The sequence below is a fragment of the Cavia porcellus genome, unplaced genomic scaffold (genome assembly GCF_034190915.1).
Source record: "Cavia porcellus strain 051 isolate PalLab524CR breed Dunkin Hartley unplaced genomic scaffold, mCavPor4.1 scaffold_6, whole genome shotgun sequence".
NCBI lineage: Eukaryota > Metazoa > Chordata > Mammalia > Rodentia > Caviidae > Cavia > Cavia porcellus.
Window position 1 is genome coordinate 38,829,512 of NW_026947489.1, and position 23,025 is coordinate 38,852,536.

Sequence of the window (23,025 nt, forward strand, 5' to 3'; positions counted from 1 at the left end):
AGGTGAACTTCAAGTTTGAACCTAACTTAATTTAGCCAGAACCTGGCTTAAAATACCAATAAACAAATAACAAGAAAAGGACTGTTTCCTTCCTCCTACGTCTTCCGTTTCTGAATCATTTGTACGCCACCAGGGGGCGCCCTCTCCCCCAATTCAGCGAATAGATGGGTGTGGCGCTCTTCTCTGGCCTTGGAAAACTAACTTCCATTTTTTAAAAAATGTTTTTTGTGGGGAAGGGTGGTGGTGTGGAGCTCTAGGCCAGCACAAAGGTGAACAAGGCCTCTATCGCTGGGCTGCACACCGGCCCAGGAGTGCTTCCTTGTTACAGGAAGGTTGGGCCTGGGCCATCTTTTCTTGTTCTCCTTGTCCTGGGACAAGTCAGGTGCTGGTGAGCGCCCACGTGCTGGGTCCCCACTACTTTGTCCTTCGGACCTTCCAGGTTGTGTCTCTCTTGCTGTCCCTGCTGGGACTACCTCTCCAGGGTGCGCATTCGTTATTTACAAAAATGCCCGTGGCTTTCATCACTCCCATTAGTGGGTGGAGAAACTAAGTCTTAGAGGATTTTTGTGTAACTGAGACTCACAACTCCGCACACACACAGGTCCAGTTCAGTGCCTTTCTTTTCTCCTTCTTCTTCTTCTTCTTCTTCTTCTTCTTCTTCTTCTTCTTCTTCTTCTTCTTCTTCTTCTTCTTCTTTCTCTTCTTCTTCTTCTTTCTCTTCTTCTTCTTCTTCTTTCTCTTCTTCTTCTTCTTCTTCTTTCTCTTCTTCTTCTTCTTCTTCTTCTTCTTTCTCTTCCTCCTCCTCCTCCTCCTCTTCTTCTTCTCCTTCTCCTCCTCCTCCTCCTCCTCCTTCTCCTCCTTCTTCCCCTACGCCTTCCCCTCCTCCTTCTGCTCCTCCTCCTCCTCTTTTCTTCTTCTCCTTGAGTGAGCTACATTCCTAGCCCCCTGCCTCCTTTTCTGAGACAAGGTCTTCCTAAATTACCCAGGCCAGGCCCCAACTTGTGACCCCTCCTGCCTTACTCTTGTGAATGCTGGGATCACAGGTGTGCGTGCACCGCCACGCCCGGCTGAGTTCTTTGGTTTAGCGGGTTCTGGGTTCTTGTGCAGTTCCGCTTGCCTAAGCGATGGGAACCCAGGAACGGAGCTGCCCCTCCCAGGCTCTAACGGGTTAAGCCTAGGCCCGCCCCTCGCCTCCCGGCTGGCGGGAGTATGAATAGCCTCGCTCCGACCCGGGCTCAGATGCTCGGCTGCTCCGCCTAGTCATTGTCCCCGCAGGTCTCTTCTCTGCGGCCCAAAGTTACGAGTGCCTCTGCTTTTTCCAGGCGTCTGGCGTCCATCTGCCCTTGGCGATCCATCGAGCAGCATGGACGGCTGCGTAGGAGAGGAGTCCTTTCAGCTGTGGGAGCTCAACCGGCGCCTGGAGGCCTACCTGGCCCGAGTCAAGGCGCTGGAGGAGCAGAACGCGCAGCTGAGCGCGGAGCTAGGGGGCCTCCGGTCACAGTCCGGCGACACTTCCTGGCGGGCCGGAGCGGACGGCAAGCTGGCTGCCTTGCGCGCCCTGGTGGACCAGCGCTGGCGGGAGAAGCATGCGGCTGAGGTGCAGCGCGACAGCCTGGCGGACGAGTTGGAAGGTGTGGCGGGCCGGTGCCAGCAGCTGCGGATGGCCCGGGAACGCTCGGTCGAGGAGGCTGCGCGCAGCCGGCGCGCGGTGGAGGCCGAGCAGCGGGCCCGGGACTGGCTGAGCGCTCAAGCGGCAGATCTGGAGCGCGAGCTAGAGGCGCTGCGCGCGGCGCACGAGGAAGAGCGCGCCAGTCTGCACGCGCAGGTAGCTTGCACACCCCGCCGCCCTGCGCCACCCCGCGGACCCCCCGCGCCAGCCCCGGAGGTGGAGGAGCTGGCCCGACGGCTGGGCGAGGCGTGGCGCGGTGCAGTGCGCGGCTACCAGGAGCGCGTGGCGCACCTGGAGTCGTCGCTGGGCCAGGCCCGAGAGAGGCTGGGACGCGCGATGCAGGGCGCCCGGGAAGGACGCCTGGAGCTGCAGCAGCTCCGCGCCGAGCGCGGCGGCCTCCAGGAGCGCAGGGCAGCGTTGGAGCAGAGGCTGGAGGACCGCTGGCAAGAGCGGCTGCGAGCCACCGAAAAGTTCCAGGTGAGGATGTGTCGGGCCTGGCTGCAACCGGGCACCAGGATACTTTATGGGAAAGGACTTTCCATTCAGGAGCCTCTGCTCAGAACTCCCAGCCCAGGGCCCAAAGCCCTGGACTTTCACACCTGGTCCAGGGCAGGTGGGTAGGATGGGGTCCCGCCCAGCATGTACAGCCCCTGACGCCCTCCGTGCACCTGCCGGTCCTGAAAAGGCCCTCCCTAGGCTCCTGTAACTCAGAACTGCCCAGCGCTTGCTTGTTCAGGGCTTGGTCACTCTGAATCTCCAAGTCTCTACCAGTTGTCCAGGGCGGAGAGACAACTGGTTAGATGGCCCCATTAGATGAATGGCCCCCAGCCCCCGTTCCAGGTCATGGCTGCCCACTCCCTGGAGCATATTTCAGAGGCCTGGGACAGCTGTTGTCCTTCATACTGTGCAGATGTGACCCAACAGCTGAGAAAATAGCTTCCTGACAGGGCCAGACAGAGGTCTTGCTGAGGCCCCTCCCCACTGCCCTCCTTAGAGGAATATTCCAGAACTTAGCTGTGGGGGGATGTGGGAGGTGTGAGGAGACAAGGAAGGGACTGGGCTGTTTGGCTTCCTGGCTCTTGATTAATGGTTTTTCCTTCTGCTTCCACTTTCTCCCTCTCCTTTCTGTAACCCATCTCCTCTCCTCCCTTACCTCCCCCTTCCTGTGGGAGCTGAATGCTCAGCAGCATATGCAACTGTTTAATCAGCATCCCAAAGAGCAGCAAGGCTGTGTGGGAGAGGGCTGAGAGGGCCCCTGTTCTCATCTGGGGACCTGGCAGAGGCTCCCCAGGCAAGGAGGGGTCCGGGAAGCAGGGGCCCAGCCTGTTGGACAAACAAGTCAATAAGGAGCAGGGGGATATTGCCAGGCCCAGGAGGGTCCCCCTGTGGTTTTTACTGACCATTTGGCTTGCCCTGCAGCTGGCCGTGGAGGCTCTGGAGCAGGAGAAGCAGGGCCTGCAGAACCAGATCGCCCAAGTCCTGGAGGGCCGGCAGCAGCTGGCACACCTCAAGATGTCTCTCAGCCTGGAGGTGGCCACATACAGGTATGGCCTGAAGCCAGCCTACCCATCAAACACAGTTGTACATACACATGTGGGGCAGAGGTTCTGCCGCTGAAGGGGCCTGGAGGCATAGGTAGTTGCAACTCTGCCACCACTGGCTTTTGTGACTAAACTGGTCACTTCCACACAAGGACACATTTCATCTGTACCCACCTTGGCTTCATGACAAGAGAAGAAAGTGTCCCTTTCCTAGGAAGTCCTTCAAGGAGCAGTGACATTGCTGAGTGTGGCAGTTTCAGGAGAGGGGTGCACATATATCAAAAATAGGGTGTCTGCATCCAACCCTTTCCCCTAAGGGACTGAGAACCTGCAGCCTGTGTGTGCACACACCCAGGGGTGATAACGGTGGGCATCCTTTAAGGTTGGCCAACCTTGCAGGTCTGAGTGGTCACACTGACTTGCCCCCTGGCAACAGCCCTGTCTAGGTTGAGAGTTGACTTTATGACTTCCACAGCCCCTTCTAACCTGACATCATGGGGCCAGATTCCTCTCCAGACTTTTGGTTCTGCCCACTCACCGATTGCCTTTCCTGCTGCTTCTCACTGACTACATGGCCTCAGCAAAGTTCTCTCTCTTCTGGGACACTGGGCTGAGTGTCCACCAATGAAGCCCAAGAAAGGGGCTTTGAAACTCGGAGGGCTGAGTACACCAAGCCGCAGGACAGCAGTTGTGGCAAGACCTGCTATTAGGAGAGGGCCTCTCCTTAAGATTCGTGCAGAAAAGGCAGAGGGCATAGAAACAAAGACCTCTGTGCCCTGTTGGGCCTCCAAGACAGGGTGGTAACCCCAATCAAACCAAGGAGAGAGGAGAGGAGGCTCTGGGCAGGTCCTGAGGAATGTCATCACTGGGTTGTGTGGCATGCAAAGGATTTGGAGAGAGGGGACTGAATTCATTTGCTTTTGTCTGTCACCAGCTCTGGGGGCCCTGGGGGAAAGTGGAGGGGGCCCATCCCATGGGAACAGCCAGAGAATTCCCATTTCCCTTAGTAGCCTCCTTCCCAGACCCTCCAGATGGCGGTGTGGACAAAGGCAGTGATTAGCATGAAAATCAGCCCCCCACCCAAGGATGAGGTCATTGGGCTGGGTGGGGGAGGAGACTAGACTAAGCTTGTGTGTGTGTTTGTGTGCCGCTGATGGTACTGCATCTGACTGTGTGGGAATTGCAGTGTGTCTGTGAGGTCCCCAAGTGTGCCATTGACTTTGTGTGATGTCTGTGAGTATGTGACTGTGATTTCAGCATGCATGTAGCTTTGTGTAATCTTGGTGAAAATGCAGTGGGTGGAAAAATGTAGAGAGAGCCTGCTGAGCCAGGATGTGCAGTGAGTTCCTGAGCTTGCCCCTGCTGGCCCTGAGCCAAAGGCTAACCCAGCTGTCCTCCCTCCCCCCCAGGACCCTCCTAGAGGCTGAGAACTCCCGGCTGCAGACACCTGGTGGCAGTCCCAAGACTTTTCTCAGCTTCCAGGGTAAGAGGAAAGGCCAAGTGCCCTGAAACTCTCCCTTTGCCCTTCAGCCCAGACAGACCTTTCCTGAGAGGCATCAATCTAAGTCTTTAACTCCTTGACCCCCAACAACACTGAACACACTCAGCCTGGGCTGTAGGGAGTCAGGGAAGCACCTTTGGACACTCCTGCTAGAAGTGAGTCCTGCTTGGCTCTCCACCCCACCCAGGCCAGCACCCACTGACATTGTCTCCTCCGCCTCTGCCTTTCCAGACCCCAAGCTGGAGCTGCATTTCCCTGTGATCCCAGAGGGTCAGCATCTGGGACCTGTCCTCAGCCCAACTTCCTTCCGCTCCCCCTTGCCTAACATGCTCCAGATACCTGTGCCAGCCTTTCTGAAGAGCCAGGAATTCCTCCAGGCCCGTACCCCCACCTTAGCCAGCACCCCTATTCCACCCACACCTCAGGCTGCCTGTCCTGCCGCAATTGCAGAGGCCAGAGCCCAGGATGACCCTTGCTCCCTGCTACCACCGCAGAGTGGAAGGCAGCAGGCTCCAGAGCCACTGTGGGCTGAAGCCCAGGAAGCAACCACTGCTGGCATCCTTCCAGGACCGGAGGAACCTGGTAGCAAGCAGCAAGAGGCCAGTCCAGGCCAGTCCCCTGAAGACCAGGCTTCCTTGACCCAACTCCTCAGCCCTGACCAGCCCAGTGTAGAGGCAAAAGACAGAGAACTGAGGTGGTCCAGAACATCTAGCGTATCCCAGGAGGAAGGTAAGGAGCAGATGCGGGGACTGGTAGAGAAAGAAACAACCATAGAGGTCCAAGTAGTGAGCAGCTTGCAACAGCAAACATGGCAAGAAGGAGAAGACCTGGACATGAAGGAAATCCAGGACTCCCAGGGGCCTCTGGAAAAAGAAACCCTGAAGGTTCTGGGAGAGGAGATTCAACAGCCACTGATGCCTCTGGAGAATCAAAGCCATGAGGCCCAAGAGAAAGAAGATCAGGAATTTCTGAAGTCTTTAGAAGATGAGAACCTAGAAACACTAAGTCTAGAAAAAGAAAATCAAGAAGTAAGGTCTTTCGAAGAAAAAGACATGGATGCAGAGAGACCTCTAGAAAAGGAAATCACTGAATTACCTGAGTCTACAGGAAAAGAGAATTCACAGAGATTGCAATCCTTGGAAAAGGAACACCAAGATAGTCTAGAGACTGTTTTATTTCCAGGAAAGGGAAATCAAGAACTAGTGAGATCTCTAAAAGAGGAGAACTTAGAAGAGGCACTGAGAATGTGTGAAAAGGAGACCCAAAAGCCACTGAGCTCTCAAGAAGTAGAGGACCAGGAGATGTGGAAATCTCTACCAGATGAGAATCAGGAGTCCCTGAAGTATCTTGAAGATGAGACCTCTAAAGACAATCAAGAGCCACTGACCTTTTTAGAAGAGAATGGAAAGACTGTGAAACCTTTAGAAAAAGAGAAACAGGAGTTACTGAAGTCTCTAGAGGAAGAGGATAAGAAATTTGTGAGAACTCTAGAAAAAGAGGATCAGGAGTCTCTAAGGTCTCTGGAAACAGCAGACCAAGGGAATGTGGGAGCTCTAGAAAAAGAGAATCAGGAGTCCCTGAGGTCTCTAGAAGAGGAAGAAGAGAAGGCTATGAGACCTTCAGAAAAAGAGAGTCTGGAACAGCTGAAGTATGTAGAAGAAGATGAGAATACTGTGAGACCTCTAGAAAAAGAGAAGCAGGAACCACTGGGATCTCTAGAAGACCAGAAGACCATGAGACCGCTAGAAAAAGAAAATGAGGAGCGATTGTGGAGTCTAGAAGAGGGCCAGAAGAATGTGAGGCCTCTAGAAAAAGAGAAGCAGGAACCATGGAAGTCTCTGGAAGAACAGGATCAAAAGATCATGAGGCCTCTAGAAAAAGGTGATCAGGAGCTGCTGAACTCTCTAGAAGAAGACCAAGAGACACTGCAAACTCTTGAAAAAGAGACTCAGCAGTCACTGAGAGCTCCAGGGGAAGAAGGCCAAATGACAATGAGACTGCTAGAAAAGATGAATCCAGAGCCACTGAAATCTCTTGGAAATGAACAGGAGACAGTTCGATCTCTTGAAAAAGAGGATCAGGAGTTATTCAAGTCCCTGAAAGGTGAGAGTACAGAGGCAGTAAGATCTTCAGACATACAAAACCTAGAGTCACTGAAGTCTGCAGAAGAAGACCTAGAAATGCTAAAGTCTCCGGAAGCTGAAGAGTCATTGCAGTCTCTAGAAAAAAGGAATAGGGAGACAGTGAAACCTTTAGAAAAGGAAATGCAAGAAACACTGGGGTCTGTGGAAGAAAATCAAGAGATGCTAAGCCCTCAAGAGAAAGAGAAACAAGAAAGACTGAGACCTGTAGGTGAGTGGAACTTACAGAACTTGAGGTCTCCAGAGGAGGCAGGGAAGGAAGTTCACAAAGATCTGGAAACGGAAGGGAGCCTGCTGAATGGGGAGAATCAAGAGTTACTGAGGTCTCTGAAAGACACACAGGAATTACCTCTGTCTGAAAATCAGCAGATATGGGAGGATATAGCCATGGAGGATCAAGATCTGGCTCAGGAAGCCCCATCTAGCAGGGAGGAGGTGGGAGATGAGGGTGAGGCAGAGCTGGGCCTGAGGGAGCAGGATGGGAATTCAGCAGCAGAGGCCTGGAGCATCGGTACCCCTGAGCCCAAAGAGCAAAGGGACTCAGCTGAGGGAGCCAATAGGTATGGAAATGCTGAGGGCCCCCAGGACCTTCAAGGGCCACCAGAGGAAGTGGGGGCCCCAGGCCTCGGAGCTTCCCAGGAAATGGCAGAGGTGGCAGAGCCCCGGCAGGAAGATGAGGATGAAGGCCCAGAGAGTGGCCAAGGTTCTCTAGGGGTCACCTGGGAGTCAGAGACAGTCAAGAGCCTGTCTGCTGCAGGAGCTGAGCTGGGTCTGGAACAGGGGGTAGGAGAGCTGGAGGACCAGAAGGATCTGGCACACTCTGCCCTCCAGGAGACAGGGCAGTCACCCCCAGTGGAGGACAATTTGGAGGCAGAGAGCGCTCAGGGCTTGGAAGGGTCTGGGCAGGATCACATGGAGTCAGCACTCTCTGACCCGCCCAGCAGGAGCATGAACCTTGGGGAGCCTCCCAAGGGCTGGGAGGAGCTAGAGCCTGAAGCTAGTGTGGGAACGGAGGAGGTGTCCCCCAGTGATGCCCCTCAGCCCAGGCCCTTGGGATCAGAGGATGCCCAAGATGCACAACCAGTGCTGGGGCCCACTGAACCTCATGCACCCACCCTAATTGTGGAAGAGTCCTCTGGGACCCAGCTCCAGAATGAGGCGGGCCAGGAGGCTGGCTGGGGGCTCAAAGGGAGGACTGAAGTCTTGGGAAAGGTAGAGGGTGAGCAGGAGGAGCTTGGTCCTGAGGAGATTTCTGAGGACCTCCAGGAGGAGGAAGAGGAGAGCAGAGCAGAAAGTGAGGCGGATGAGCTTGGGGAAACCTTGCCTGACTCCACTCCCCTGAGCCTGTACCTCAGGTCGCCCTCATCCCCTGGGTGGGACATGGCAGGAGAAGAGAGACCCTCCCCTCAGGGGGAGGCCAGGAAAGAGGGCTGTGATCCTGCTGTCCCTGGCCCACCCTCAGAAGAGGAGGATGGGGAGGACGATCGTGGTCAGGACTCTGACTTATCGGATGAATTTGAAGATCTAGAGACAGAGGCTTCTCTTCCTGGGCGCCCCAAGAATGTGGTAGAACCTCTAGGCCAAGTGGCTCAACTGCTGGAGCCTGCAGTCTGGGATCGGGATGGGGAGTCTGATGGGTTTGCAGATGAAGAGAGTGGGGAAGAGGCAGAGGAGGAGGGGGAGGAGGGGCAGGAGCCAGGGGCTTTGCAGTGGGGGCCAGGGTCCTCTGTGGGAAGCCTGCAGACCCTGAGTAGCTCTCAGAGAGAGGCACTCCTGGCACCTGAACCCCTGGGCATCAATGTTCCCTGGAATGACAGCTTGCAGGGGGCTATGGTTGATGTCCCTGTGACTGCCCCAGAGATCGAATCCCAGGATAGTGCTGAGCCTTCTGGCTCAGAGGAGTCTGACTCTGCTCCCTGGGAGGAGGATCAAGTCCCTGGTCCTTTGGAGACTGTGGAGGACACAGGCCCAGGGGATAACCACAGTATCAATGGGGATCCAAACTTGGAAGAAAAGTCAGAGAACACAAGTGGGAGGGCAATGAATGGGCTAGAGCAGTCCAGGGGAGAGGGGCATGGAACCCCAGAGCCCCCCAATGGGGATCAAGGGGCCTCCTCACAGGTGGAGGAAGGGGTTGCCCTGAAGACGCCTTGGGCAGGGGCTCCTGTGCACCTAGGCCCAAGCCAGTTCCTAAAGTTCAATCTGAGGGAAGGAGATGGAGACTCCTGGTCCTCTGGGGAAGACTAGAGCAAGCTCCTAGACACAGGATCTGGGGGAGCTGTCCCCAGAACACCCCCTTCCAGAGTTGACACCCTTAACTTGTGATCTCTTGACCCATGGTTTCATCTGAGAGGGAGAAGCTTGGCTGGCTAAGGAGGAATGGCATGTGGCAAAAGAGCTATTCTAAGATTGGAGGTTCTAGGAACAAAACCTTGGACTCTGCCTGAGGGCAGCATGCTTCCGTCAACCCAGAGGCTAATGCAATGGAACCCCTGTAGTACCAGGCTCCCTTTCCTCTACTCTCCATCACTGGGAAAAGTCTAGGCAGTGTTCTCTCTGCTGGGGGAGGGTCCACCCTTGGGGAGGTCTGGCCTGTGGCTAATGGAGGTGAAGGGTGTACCCCGTGTCCTGACCCCCTTGTCTTAGCCATGTAGTGGCCTTGTCTGGCTCATCCATGCTTGAATAAATTCATGCCTCTGCCTACAGAAGTCTGGACTCTTTCTTCCTGCACTCAGATTCAGGACCCTCCTCAGGTCAGCACAGAAGCGGAATAAGGGAACCAGTATAGAAGGGGATGCCCCCTGGGGCACCACAGAGGAACAAGGGTGGACTAGGGGGGCCAACCCAGGTGACCTTGGTGCCTGCAGAAGGGCTAGAATCTAGTCCCATCATCATCTACCCACATCGCTGATTACAGGGGAGCCAGGCTTTGGGCCGCCCCTACCCTCACATGACCTCATTGTCGCCAGAATAATAAGCTCCCTTGTCTCCAAACCCAAACAGTTGTCTGGCTTGTGATGACTGACTGGAGAGCGTGGGGGTCCAGGTCAGAGAGGGGTCCAGGGGTCTGTTTGTAGCCTCAGGTCAGCATAACTGCTGGGAGGGAGGGTGGGCAGGACGAGCTGGTGGCCTTGAGAGCAGGCTGGGTGAGGGAGAGTCTCTAGCTCCTCTAGACCATGAAGGTGAACCCACAACAGGCCTGTTACTGTTTTTCTTTTAAGACAAAAGTTGCTAGGGTATGTATCTGTACTCAGTTTAATTGTAGACAAATAAATGGGCTTGGGCTTGCAGTTGGGTTGGGCACTCATCTCTAAAAGGTTCGCTAGATCTTCCTCAGATCTGAATAGGATTTTCTTCATGGCAGACACAGGAGCAGGGAGGAAAGGGACAGGGAGGTGTCAGATGGGAGCGTGGAGTGAGGGGTCTCTGTGTGAAAGGCCAACAGACTCTGCACTCCTGCCCCAGGCCTCTACTTCTCTCCCCTTCCCCGCTTCCCAGGAGGTCTGGGGTCCCTGTGAAGGACAAGGTTGAAGAAATCCTGTGGGAGGTGGGGCCTGAGGTTTTGAATTGAGGACGCACAAATAGAAACCACTCCTCTGCAGGCTCTGCAGGGAAAAAGAGCTGGAGGAGGGGGTGGCTGGTGATTTAGCTCAGTGGCATAAGTGCCTGCCTTGCAAGCAAGCAGTCTTGAGTTCAATCCCTGGTACCGATAAGAAAAAGAGCTGGAGACCCCTAGATATCCCAGAGGGTGGGAGGGGCTGCCAAGCAGTGTTCTACACTGGGGACTGGTGGTAAGAGGCCGGTGCAGGGTGAGGGGGACCCATCAGACCCCCAGATACCTGGGGGGAGAAGGGTAGGGAATAAGGAAAGACAAAAGACAATTCTTTTTGGTATAAGAGAGGATCAGAGGAGTTCACCTCTAGTGGACTGACTGATCGATCTCTCTAGTGTTGCCAGTTTGTATTAGTAACTAAGAAACAGAAGAAGTAAAGGTTCTTCCCCTGGATGCCTGTGTTTTGTGTAGATATTACCTTGTCTTAAGAGGCTGTAAATATGAGCTTCCTAACAAGGCCAGAGAGCATGTAGCTATTTGTAAACTCACTGTCCCTTGCACGGACCACAGGACCACTGTCACAGAGCCTGGTCCCTAATGTAGTAAAAGATTATTTTATATCTTCTGGTCTCCAACAGCTGGGAGCAAGCTCTTCCTCTCTGTGGGCTGGGGTGGGTTAAACTAAGGAGAGAGAATTGGGGCTCCTCTGGCTCCATGCCTGTTCTCTGGCCAGGGTACCTGGGCGCTGTCCCACACCCGCCCCAGAGATCCGGAACCTTCTGGCAGCCCAGTCCTCCACTCTCCCCTTCCTATACTCACTGCTAACAAGGCCCTTTCTGATCGCACTAGGCTTTGAGGCATGCAGGCCAGTAAGGCCCATTTCTGGCTTCTTTAATGGGACGGAAGCACCCAGGCCTTGGGCGAGGGCCGAAAACAGAGGCTGAGTCAAGTAGTCATTCTCTGTGCCGGCTGACCTTCCTGCCTCCACACAGAGCCCACGCCCGTCACAGCATCACCCAAACTGGCCATTGCTGTCAGTAATCCAAAATAGAGGGATGTAAATTAGACAGAAGAGGACTTAAAAAAAAAAAAAAAACAAAACTATTGTGGTACTGGGGGTTGAACTCAGAGCCTTTGTACTATGGTACATCCTGAGCCCATTTTATTTTTATTTTTTAAATTTTGAGACAAAGTCTCATTAAATTGCTAAGTCGTCCGGGTTGGGCTCAAACATGTGATGCTCCTGTCTCAATCTCCCAGAGTGCTAGAATTACAGACCAGTGCTACAACCCAGGCTCAGGAGTGAGGATATTCTTAAAGTGGGTGTACAGTACAGTAGATGTGGTAGCCTTAGAAGTGGTAAACCTTCCATGCAGCAAGAGTATATTCCTGGTTGTCAGAAGAGGAGCGATTGCCATTTTTCTTTTTTCTTTCTTTCTTTCTTTTTTTTTTTTTTTTTTTTTTTGCGGTACCAAGGATCGAACTCATGACCTTGTGCTTGCCAGGCAGGCACTTATGCCACTGAGCTAAATCCCCAGCCCAACAATTGCCATTTTTCAACAGCTAATTTTTTTTTGAGATAAGGACTCATTATGAAGCTGACCTCAAAGTCATGGCCATCTTTCTGCCTCAGCCTTCCAAGTGCTGTGATTATAGGCATGTGCAACCATGCCTGCCCCTCCAACAGCTGTTTACTAAGCATCTACTATGTGTCATGTACTAAGTGAGCCTTAGGAATCCAGGAACAAATAATAAATTTCATGATGTAGGAACTATTACCTACTGACTGAGCAGACTTCTAAGTGGAAATCATATTTGAAAACAAGGAAGCAGACTGACTGTAAAGATAGGAAAAGATGGGGGGCAGTGGAGGAAGAGAAGTAAAGGGGATCAAGATGAGTATTTGTTCCCTACAATGAATGTGTTTATTATGTATCACAAACATATGCTTTTTTTTTTAAATCAGTACCGAGGATCAAACTCACAACCACCTGCTTGCAAGGCACGTGCTTATGCCGCTGAGCTAAATCCCCAGCCCATCAAATGTATGCTGATTGCATTTATTTATTTTTGGTACTGGGAATCAAATTCAGGACCCTAGGCTAGCCAGTCAGGTGCTATGCTGCTGAGACAGACCCTCGCCCTCATCCTGCTAATTCTATTAAAAAAAAAAAAAAAAAAAAAAAAAAAAAAAAAGAGGTCGGGGAGAAAACAGAGAAGCACCTTGAATTACAGGAGATAGAGCAACACCCTCCACTAACCTGGGTGGGGAGTTTGGGAAGGGCAGGCAGGGGACAGCATAAGGCCTCTGAGGGACAGAAAGAAGCTGACTGGGTGGCTAGAAGGTGAAGGAGACAAGCCAGGCAGGCAGAGGGTCAGTAGTGGAGGAAACCATGACCACCTCCGAAGAGGAACGGGGCTTCCAAGGTTGTGGGTAGAGGCGAAGATAGGTTTTTTACAAAATCTGCTGCTGCGCTGCTGCTGCTGCTGCATGAGGAGAGGCCGGATCCAGCCTGCAGGGTACCTAGAGACCCAGGCATCGGGCAGTGGGGCAGGGAATGGAGGGAAGGGAAGTGGGGTCTCAGGATATGGGAAATGTTGTACTCTAAGAAAGTAGCTTCATCATTTTGTGTATTATAGCAAACCTGTACCGCGGCTTACTAAATGTTTTCTTTTCTTAACTGATATGTTAAGTGACCCAATTGATATGTTGAGCAATACTCTCCCCTGTAAAGAATTGCAAGAATTTCACTTAATTGAAATGTTAATCACGGAGCGGCCCTCTACAAACAAGAAGAGTGGTGCTAAAACAAGCTAACAAGGGCTGTTAATCACGGGTAGGCGCCTCTAGTCTTCGCTAAAGAACTAAAGAAGACAAGAAGGCCCACTAATTTACACATTGTTTGAAGTAGTGTGTTTATATGCAGGGAGATTTGCCCATGAGTTTAACCTTTTTACCTAACCTTAGTTACTCTTCCCACAAGATAGATACTCGCCGTTTTCCTGTTCTGTAGCGCGCCTTATTGCCTCCCCCCACCCACCTATCTGGGCCATAAAGAATTTGGGTTTCTGGTGACCTCTCCCCGACCTGGTGATGATCTGTCATAAAATGAGCCTGCCCCAATTTTAAGAACTGTTTAGCTTCAAAGAAATTACCGGGAAATACTGTGGCCCAAACCCCGATCGGTGCTTTCCTTTTGTTCTGTATGTACCAATGGGTTAGATATCAGATCTTTGTAAAACTTAAGTTCCAGCATCTCATAACTCGTGACCCCTTCGCACTCACTGGCGAAGACAAGCTGTCCTAGGATAATTAACTCTCCACTTTCTTCCCCAAATATTGCTGCAGATGTGCCACTCTGAGATAATGTCAGTCTGCAGGATGGGAGTAATTTGAGCAACACCAGGAACTCCCGGGACTGTCAGAGCTAAGTGGACAGCAATACAGTTTCCAGATGCGGGTCAACAGGTTTAATGGCCTTACAGGTTTCCTCCCCACTTTCCCTTACTTTTAAAAACCCCTTTCCCCAGTCTTGGGCGCGCAGTCTTTGGTTTGATCTAGGAGAGACTGTGCCGCCAGGACTGGCTCAATAAAGCCTTTGCCACTTAAGTTTTGGACTCTTGTTTCCGTGGACTTTATACCGGGGCCCACGTTATAACATTTGGGGGCTCGCCCTGGATGGAAGCAAGACTCCAGACTCATTTCCGAACATCTGAAAGTAAGTGCTCTGGAGGTTTTGTTTGGGCCGCGGTCAATTTGTAATTTTGAGGGGACGCCCTCAATTTGGGAGTGGGAACCACCCGAGGACAGAGTCAGTTGGTTTGTCGGACAAATTCTGTCCATCTGTGAATCTGCCCCGGGTGAGGAACCACTCCGTTCGGAAGGGGACGCCCTTAATTTGGGAAGTGAAGCCCCCGAGGATGAAGTCAATTGGTTTTTGCCATTTGTGACTCCGCCTGGGTGGGGAACCACTTCATTAGTTAAATTTGTTAATTCCTCCAGATCCCAAAATTTGACTAATTTTTGAGCAAAGGCCATTCTGCTGCAGCTTGTCTTGTCCTGTCTCGTCTTGTGTGTCGGTCTGTGTGTTCATTTGTTCTAATTGTTCCCCTTTTTGGTCACCTAACTCTAACAGAGCCTTCTTTCTTAGGAGCTCCTTCCTGGAATTCGGAGTGGGCAAAGGTGATTCCGACCGTTTGCCTAGTCTCTGTAGTTTTTCTGTTTAACCCTAACTTTGCCTTTTAAGTTTTTTTTCCAGCAAAACCAGCGACACCACCAGCTATGGGTCAGAACGAGTCCATTATGGGTCGGAACGAATCTGTTCCCAGCACTCCCCTTAGCCTTGTCATTGACCACTTTAAAGAATTCCAGAGGCGAGGTGGGAGATATGGGGAAAGGGTTCGCAAAGCCAGACTAACAACCTTTGTCACACAGGAGTGGCCCCTGGGGACCCAAGGAGTCTGGCCCCCTTTTGGGTCCTTTGATATGGAGACAGCTCGAGCGGTCCGCCAGTATGTATTTGGGCCCCCCGCTCACCCCGATCAGATTGTCTATATCCAGGCTTGGATAGATACAATCTATGATGCTCCCCCTTGGATTGAGCCACTTCCGAATGGAGTCCTAGCAGCCCTCAAACCGAAATCCAAGGCTGAAGAGGAGACCTCCAAGCCCAACGCACCTCCAGTCTTACCTCCGAGCGAAGACTTCTCCGACCCGCTAGACATCCTTCCCTTACCCCCTCCCCCGTATCCTGCCCCTGAGCCACAACCTGACTCCACCTCGCCCTCCCCGCCTCGGCCCATTCGAACCCGCCGCCACGCTCGACCAGAGGGACCTCTGGAACAGGGCCACGAGGCAGCGCCACTGTGTCCTCTGCGGGAGGTCCCAGCCCCGAGTGGGGGCTCCATGTTTGTGTACACCCCCTTTTCTTTCTCTGACCTCTATAACTGGAAAAGTCAGAACCCCCCTTTCTCGAAGGACCCAGAATCTCTGATTAGCCTTATAGAGTCTGTTTTCTCCACCCACCTTCCCACTTGGGATGACTGCCAGCAGATCTTACGCATCCTTTTCACGGCTGAGGAAAGGATGCGAATCTGCGCTTTGGGGCAAAAGGGAGTCCGAGAACCGGATGGATCTCCATCCACTGATCGGCAACGAATTGAGCACTTGTTCCCCTCCTCCCGACCCGAGTGGGACCCTAACACGGATGCAGGTAAGAAGGCTCTCGATGAGTATCGCCTGAGGCTCTTAGATGCACTTCGTGCGGCTGCTAAGAAGCCCACCAACCTTTCCCGAGTGAGTGCAGTGCAGCAGTTAGCCGATGAGTCTCCAGCGGTGTTCTTAGAGCGCCTTTTAGAGACCTATAGATTATATACTCCAATCAATCCGATGGCACCCGAGAACGCACGAGCAATTAATATTGCTTTCGTGTCCCAGTCGGCCCCTGATATTAGGAGAAAGTTACAAAAGCTTGAGGGATTCGAGGGAATGCCTCTCAGCCAGTTGGTCGAGGTCGCACAAAAGGTTTTCAACAATAGGGAAACCTTGCAAGAAACAACAACCAAAAGGATGACTAAAGTACTGGAATTACTTTGCGAAAAAGAAGCCAAGAGGTCAGCTAACCCTAGGAAAAAGGAAGCTCGAGGTAAGCGACCTCCTCTAGACAAAGAGCAATGTGCGTACTGTAAGGAGATGGGACATTGGCGTAAGGATTGTCCAAAGTTAAAGCCTAAGACAGAACGAGAGACTAAGGCCCTGTTGTCTCAGAAATGAGGAGGTCAGGGCTCGCCGCCACCCCCCGAGCCCCGGATAACTCTCCAAGTGGGGGGGCAACCGGTGGACTTCCTAGTCGATACAGGAGCTACCTATTCTGTGCTGACTCAACCATTAGGAAAACTGACCAAGCAATCTGTCAATGTGATAGGAGCTACAGGGGGCCGAAAATCGTACCCAAAGGTGACAGCTAGTCTGGCTCGACCTGGACATAGACTGGTCCAACATGATTTTCTCTGGGTCCCTGAGTGCCCGGATCCCCTTTTAGGGCGGGACCTTCTACATAAATTACAGGTGCAAATTGACTTTGTTACGAATGAACCTAGACTGAAGCTAGGGACTGATACCCCCTCAAAATCAGAGGGTATTAGAGTGTTGGCTCTTGTCCCAGAAGGAGAAAGTTACCGCCTGCTGGGAAGTTTGTCTGGTGCACCCGAGTTGTCACGGACTGACTTAGAATTAGAACTGCTGAACAAATGGAAACAGGAGATTCCAGAAGTCTGGGCAGAAAACAACCCTCCAGGGCTAGCAGTCAACCAAGTCCCCCATGTGGTAGAACTCTTGCCTCAGGCACGCCCCATCTGCTTAAGGCAATACCCAATAAGCCTGCAAGCCCGGAAAGGAATTAAAGTCCACATACAGAGACTAAGAGACAATAATATTCTCATTCCTTGTGTCTCTCCCTGGAACTCGCCCTTGCTCCCAGTTCAGAAACCGGGGACGAATGACTATCGCCCTGTACAGGATCTCCGAGAGGTTAATAGACGAGTGCTGACTCTACACCCAACAGTGCCAAATCCTTACACCCTGCTCAGCCTCCTTAATCCGGAGAACACCTGGTACTCTGTCCTGGACTTGAAGGATGCCTTCTTCACCCTGCCTCTTGCTCCGGTGAGTCAACCCCTATTTGCCTTCGAGTGGACTGACCCAGATACAGGGGTAAAGGAACAGCTGACCTGGACACGTTTACCTCAGGGCTACAAGAACTCTCCCACCCTTTTTGACGAGGCGTTAGCAAGAGATCTCTTAGGATTTAGAGAGGAACACCCCGAGATAGTGCTCCTTCAATATGTAGATGATTTGTTGATAGCCTCAACGTCCCTAGAAACATGTCAAGAGGCAACTGAGGAGTTGTTAAAGACTTTGGGACGATTAGGCTATAAAGTCTCGGCTAAAAAGGCTCAACTGTGTCGCCAGGCCATGACTTACCTGGGCTATAAATTACAAGAAGGAAAGAGGACTTTATCAAAAGAAAGAATCCAGGCCATATTACAAATCCCATCCCCAGAAACTAAGAAACAGGTGCGGGAGTTTCTGGGAGCTGTCGGATACTGCAGACTATGGATTCTAAACTTTACTGAAATCGCTCGCCCATTGTATGACTCTTTAAAGGGAGAGACTCAAAAGTCGCTCGACTGGACAGATGAGTGCGAGCAGGCTTTCCAACAGCTCAAGCGAGCTCTGACTGAGGCTCCAGCCCTGGGGCTCCCTGATGTTACTAAACCCTTCACCTTGTTCGTAGATGAACTCAGAGGCATAGCAAAAGGGGTTCTGACTCAAGATATTGGCCCTTGGAAGAGACCTATAGCCTATCTTTCTAAAAGACTCGACCCAGTGGCAGGAGGGTGGCCTCCGTGCCTGAGAATTTTGGCCGCTGTGGCAATGCTACTCAAAGAGGCTAAGAAGCTCACTTTTGGACAAAAGATTTCTGTGGTAACCTCCCACAGCCTAGAGACTCTTATTAAAACCCCCCCAGAAAAATGGCTTTCAAATGCCAGAATTCTACACTATCAGGCCTTGCTTCTAGACCCAGAATCAGTAGTTTTCAAGACCTCCTCAGCTCTAAACCCAGCCACTCTCATGCCCGACGATAACCCAGAAAACCAACAGATGCCTCTCCATGAGTGTGCTGACATTCTCGAGTTACAGCAGAACTTGCGAGCTGATCTAACCGACCAGCCTTTTAAGGACGCTTACAATTATTTCACCGACGGAAGCAGTTTCATTCAGGACGGGAGGCGAGTGGCCGGCGCAGCAGTGACCACCGAGAAAGAGGTACTCTGGGCTAAGCAGTTAGAGCCTGGCACTTCTGCCCAAAAGGCAGAGCTCATTGCTCTGACAGAGGCATTAAAGCTAGCCTCAGGAAAGAGGGTAAACATCTACACAGACAGCAGATATGCTTTTGCTACTGTACATGTACATGGAGCTATTTACCATGAACGCGGTCTCTTGACCTCGGCCGGGACTAAGATTAAAAATGCCCCACAGATCCTAGACTTGCTAGCAGCTGTCTGGCTACCTCAGCAAGTCGCTATTATTCATTGCAAGGCACACCAAGTGGGAGATGACCCCATCATCATAGGAAACAATTTGGCCGATCAGGCTGCCCGAAAAATAGCAACCACATCAGAGGGGCCTGCAGAGGAAATGACTGCCCTGATGCTAGTCCCTCAAGCCTTGTCAGAGCCTGTTTATTCGAAGACAGATTTACAGCTAGCATCTCAACTTGGAGCCAAACCCCGCACTCCAGGGGGCTGGTATCAGCTGCCCGACAAGCGAGTGCTGTTACCCGAAGCACTAGGACGAGAGCTTTTGCAGCAAGCTCATCAGGCTACTCATTTAGGAGGAACTAAACTAGCAGAATTGTTCAGAGATCGATTTTTCATTCCAAAGCTCTCCAAACTAACTGCCTCTCTGAGCTCTAGATGTCCACAGTGTTTGTTGGTCAACCCAACCAGGAAACCTCCACTGGAAACCACCCGGTATCGAGGAACCTCCCCAGGAGAACACTGGGAAGTGGACTTCACGGATATGGTAAAACCTGGCTTGCAGGGACACCGCTATCTCCTGGTGATGGTAGACACATTCACTGGCTGGGTAGAGGCCTTCCCCACTAAGTCTGAGTCAGCCCTGGTTATAGTTAAAAAGCTACTACATGAGATTATACCCCGATTTGGCCTCCCATTATCAATGGGGTCCGACAATGGCCCGGCTTTTATAGCCCAAGTTACTCAAAAGTTAGCCCAAGTATTGAAAATCAGTTGGAAACTCCATTGTGCCTATCGGCCACAAAGCTCGGGACAAGTAGAGCGCATGAACCGGACCATTAAGGACGCTTTGACTAAGCTGTCTTTAGAAACTGGTGACAATTGGGTGAGCCTTCTTCCCTTTGCATTGCTGAGGGCCAGATGCACCCCATATATTTCTGGGATCTCCCCCTTTGAGGCTATGTTCGGGAGACCCCCACCTATAGTTCCTAAGTTGTCAGAAGACAAATTAGCCGAAGTAACTAACCAAGATCTCATTAAGTCCTTACAGAGTCTCCAGCCTGTACTGACCTCAATTCACCGGCTGTTCAGACAAAAACATCCGAACCCCCCCTTGGGAACGCTGCCCCAAGCGTCAATTGAGCCAGGAACGTCGGTCCTGGTGCGACGACACCACCGGGATTCGCTTGAGCCGCGCTGGGAGGGACCGTTCACCGTGGTGCTCAGCACTCCCACCTCCGTCAAGGTAGCAGGAAAGACTGCGTGGATCCACCACACACAAGTCAAACCACTGGAAGCTACAGACGACGAAAAGGGTCCCCGATGGACAGTACAACGGACTGGTAACCCATTAAAGTTAAAGTTTGTAAAGGACTCTCAGCCATAAAATTATGTCTGTACTATGGTATTTGGCTTGGTGCTCGATTATAATTGTAAACCCCGGGAATGGGGACTGGATTGTTTCAGACGAGAAAACTAAAAGGGAACTAGGGAGAGCTAAAGGCACGATAAATCAAGTCACCATTGACCTATGTATACTTTTCAATGGGATAATAATTAATGATGACAGCCCAACTGGCAGGGTAGGTGGGTCGGTCCACCGTAACCTCTGCTCGGGCCGTGGGCCTAAAGCTCTGCAAGTTATGTTCCAACTCAAGCAGGCATCCCTGTATGTATGTCCTAAAAACCAGCCTGACCCCAATTATAATGTGTACTGTGCCTCCGATCCAAAACATCAATATTGTTATTCGTGGTCATGTGTCACAGGAGGCCTAGATGGATACTATAACTCTGAAAAGTATCTCGCTGTCAAGTACATAGGAAACAAAAACTGTTATGGTGTTTATACTTGTAACCCAGTCCAGCTGACCTTTCTAAATCCAACGGATTTTAGGTGGCTGGGGCAGGGACTTACTTACGCTGTTAAAATTTATAAATCTGGACATGATCCTGGAATTAGTATCAATATCTTATACAAGCCACCTAGAAAGCCTCCTGTAGTCATTTACAGGAGAGGACGCCGCCCAGTGACAGCCCCCACTCAGAAGGCACCCATTAATTTCCCACTCAGTCGACCCCGGAGGCACACTCCGACGACTAAAGTGACTGAGGCCACATACAATGGGAGCATTTACCACACAGACCAGCCCCAGATAAAGCTGTGTAAATGGAGGGGGGAAGGGGGCATCCCGTACTGGATAGAGATTAGAGTGCCTAGCCTCGATCCAACCTCGATGCAACCTTCTATGAGGGCTACATCACGGTCACTGATAAACTAGCCTCCGATCCCTCTAGATGCAAAATGCTCCTTCCCCAATCGCTATGGAAAGGCACCAGTTTAGAGGGGATAACTGGTACCTGCATATATCATTTTAGCCACACAGCCCCTGAGTATTGCGACCTTTCTCACTCTTATCGCATCACAGGAGCTGGTGACGCTACTCCCCTAATAGCCCCGGCCAGCCATTGGTGGGCTTGTACTTCAGGATGGTTCCCTTGTATGATTTCAAAAAAGTTCGTTGTTGACCAGGATGAGGTGTGTGTACTAACCCAGGTTCTGCCTAGAATCTACTGGCACTCCGAGGAAGAAGGGAACCGGGCTCTCATCTCAGCCAGTCACCAGATCAATAAGAGAAGTCCAGCCCTCCCTATTATGGCTGGGATCAGTGTATTCTCAGCCCTCGGGATGAGTGCTGCGTCCATGGGAGTTAGCATACACCAATACAATATGCTATCTCAACAGGTAGATGAAGAAATAAAAAGAGTCCAAAATGCTATTGAGGCCTTAGAGAGTTCAATGGACTCATTAGCTGAAGTAGCTCTCCAAAATCGCAGAGGACTAGACCTCTTGCTTGCTGAAAAAGGAGGACTGTGCTTGGCCCTGGGAGAGCAATGCTGCTTGTACGCCAATAAGTCTGGGGTAGTTAGACAAAACTTAGCGGAACTCCAAAGAGGCATACAAGAAAGAGAGAGACTAAGACAAGGAGCTCTAGGGTGGGCGGAGCAAATGTTCTCCTTCCCACCGTGGATAACCAACATAATAGCGACCGTAGCCGGTCCTATCATTGTGATTCTAGTGCTAGCCACTTTGGGCCCCTGCATAGTAAATAGGCTGACTGCATATGTCAAGCGTCAGGTACAAAGTATAAAATTAATGATGGTCAGGCAACAAGCGTATGAGCTTGTCCCCAGCAGACCTTAAGTACGGCCAAGGATTTGGCCCAGAAGTCACAACATCAGAGGGGAATGTTGTACTCTAAGAAAGTAGCTTCATCATTTTGTGTATTATAGCAAACCTGTACCGCGGCTTACTAAATGTTTTCTTTTCTTAACTGATATGTTAAGTGACCCAATTGATATGTTGAGCAATACTCTCCCCTGTAAAGAATTGCAAGAATTTCACTTAATTGAAATGTTAATCACGGAGCGGCCCTCTACAAACAAGAAGAGTGGTGCTAAAACAAGCTAACAAGGGCTGTTAATCACGGGTAGGCGCCTCTAGTCTTCGCTAAAGAACTAAAGAAGACAAGAAGGCCCACTAATTTACACATTGTTTGAAGTAGTGTGTTTATATGCAGGGAGATTTGCCCATGAGTTTAACCTTTTTACCTAACCTTAGTTACTCTTCCCACAAGATAGATACTCGCCGTTTTCCTGTTCTGTAGCGCGCCTTATTGCCTCCCCCCACCCACCTATCTGGGCCATAAAGAATTTGGGTTTCTGGTGACCTCTCCCCGACCTGGTGATGATCTGTCATAAAATGAGCCTGCCCCAATTTTAAGAACTGTTTAGCTTCAAAGAAATTACCGGGAAATACTGTGGCCCAAACCCCGATCGGTGCTTTCCTTTTGTTCTGTATGTACCAATGGGTTAGATATCAGATCTTTGTAAAACTTAAGTTCCAGCATCTCATAACTCGTGACCCCTTCGCACTCACTGGCGAAGACAAGCTGTCCTAGGATAATTAACTCTCCACTTTCTTCCCCAAATATTGCTGCAGATGTGCCACTCTGAGATAATGTCAGTCTGCAGGATGGGAGTAATTTGAGCAACACCAGGAACTCCCGGGACTGTCAGAGCTAAGTGGACAGCAATACAGTTTCCAGATGCGGGTCAACAGGTTTAATGGCCTTACAGGTTTCCTCCCCACTTTCCCTTACTTTTAAAAACCCCTTTCCCCAGTCTTGGGCGCGCAGTCTTTGGTTTGATCTAGGAGAGACTGTGCCGCCAGGACTGGCTCAATAAAGCCTTTGCCACTTAAGTTTTGGACTCTTGTTTCCGTGGACTTTATACCGGGGCCCACGTTATAACAGGAAACTGTTGTTGAGGCGCAAAGTGCAGTAGAGTTCCAGGCTGCCACCCTTGGGCAGCTGGGAGGTTCTCCTTCCCCTTTGTGGTGAAGAATCCAGCGGGAAATTGTGACCTCTCAGAGGAGGTATATATGTAGATTTGGAGCTCAGTAGAGAGGGCCGGGTGAAGACAAATCAGAGTCAGCTGGGTACCGTGGCCTATGCCTGTGATCTCAGTACTCTGGTAGGCTGATGCAGGAGGAGCTCAAGTTCCACCCTGTCTCAAAACCA

At 51.4% G+C, this 23,025-nt stretch overlaps 2 protein-coding genes across 3 annotated transcripts; both read left to right on the forward strand.

Annotated features, from left to right (window-relative positions):
* The first annotated feature begins 1,223 nt into the window (after positions 1-1,223).
* Positions 1,224-9,560, forward strand: Nes (nestin). Its single transcript, XM_003475394.3, has 4 exons — positions 1,224-2,146; positions 3,089-3,213; positions 4,620-4,693; positions 4,943-9,560. Exons 1-4 carry the CDS (start codon positions 1,364-1,366, stop codon positions 9,097-9,099), a joined length of 5,139 nt encoding a protein of 1,712 aa, XP_003475442.1. The 5' UTR covers positions 1,224-1,363; the 3' UTR covers positions 9,100-9,560.
* Positions 9,561-9,970: 410 nt separating this feature from the next.
* Positions 9,971-22,706, forward strand: LOC134476420 (caskin-1-like). Of its 2 annotated transcripts, none has more exons than XM_063250379.1 (2): positions 9,971-15,618; positions 19,488-22,706. In XM_063250379.1, the coding sequence occupies exons 1-2, from the start codon at positions 14,688-14,690 to the stop codon at positions 19,586-19,588; spliced, it is 1,032 nt and encodes a 343-aa protein (XP_063106449.1). In that variant the 5' UTR covers positions 9,971-14,687; the 3' UTR covers positions 19,589-22,706. The 2 variants fall into 2 exon arrangements, with proteins under 2 accessions (XP_063106449.1, XP_063106448.1); XM_063250378.1 differs by lacking the exon at positions 9,971-15,618 and adding an exon at positions 16,179-18,992.
* Positions 22,707-23,025: the final 319 nt, after the last annotated feature.

Coding starts and splice junctions, on each gene's coding strand:
- Nes (XM_003475394.3), top strand. CDS start 1,364: ATGGACGGCTGCGTAGGAGAGGAGTCCTTTCAGCTGTGGGAGCTCAAC. Junction 3,214..4,619: donor CTGGAGGTGGCCACATACAG/GTATGGCCTGAA, acceptor CCTCCCCCCCAG/GACCCTCCTAGAGGCTGAGA. Junction 4,694..4,942: donor GACTTTTCTCAGCTTCCAGG/GTAAGAGGAAAG, acceptor CTGCCTTTCCAG/ACCCCAAGCTGGAGCTGCAT.
- LOC134476420 (XM_063250378.1), top strand. CDS start 17,379: ATGACTTACCTGGGCTATAAATTACAAGAAGGAAAGAGGACTTTATCA. Junction 18,993..19,487: donor AAGTGGACTTCACGGATATG/GTAAAACCTGGC, acceptor GATCTCATTAAG/TCCTTACAGAGTCTCCAGCC.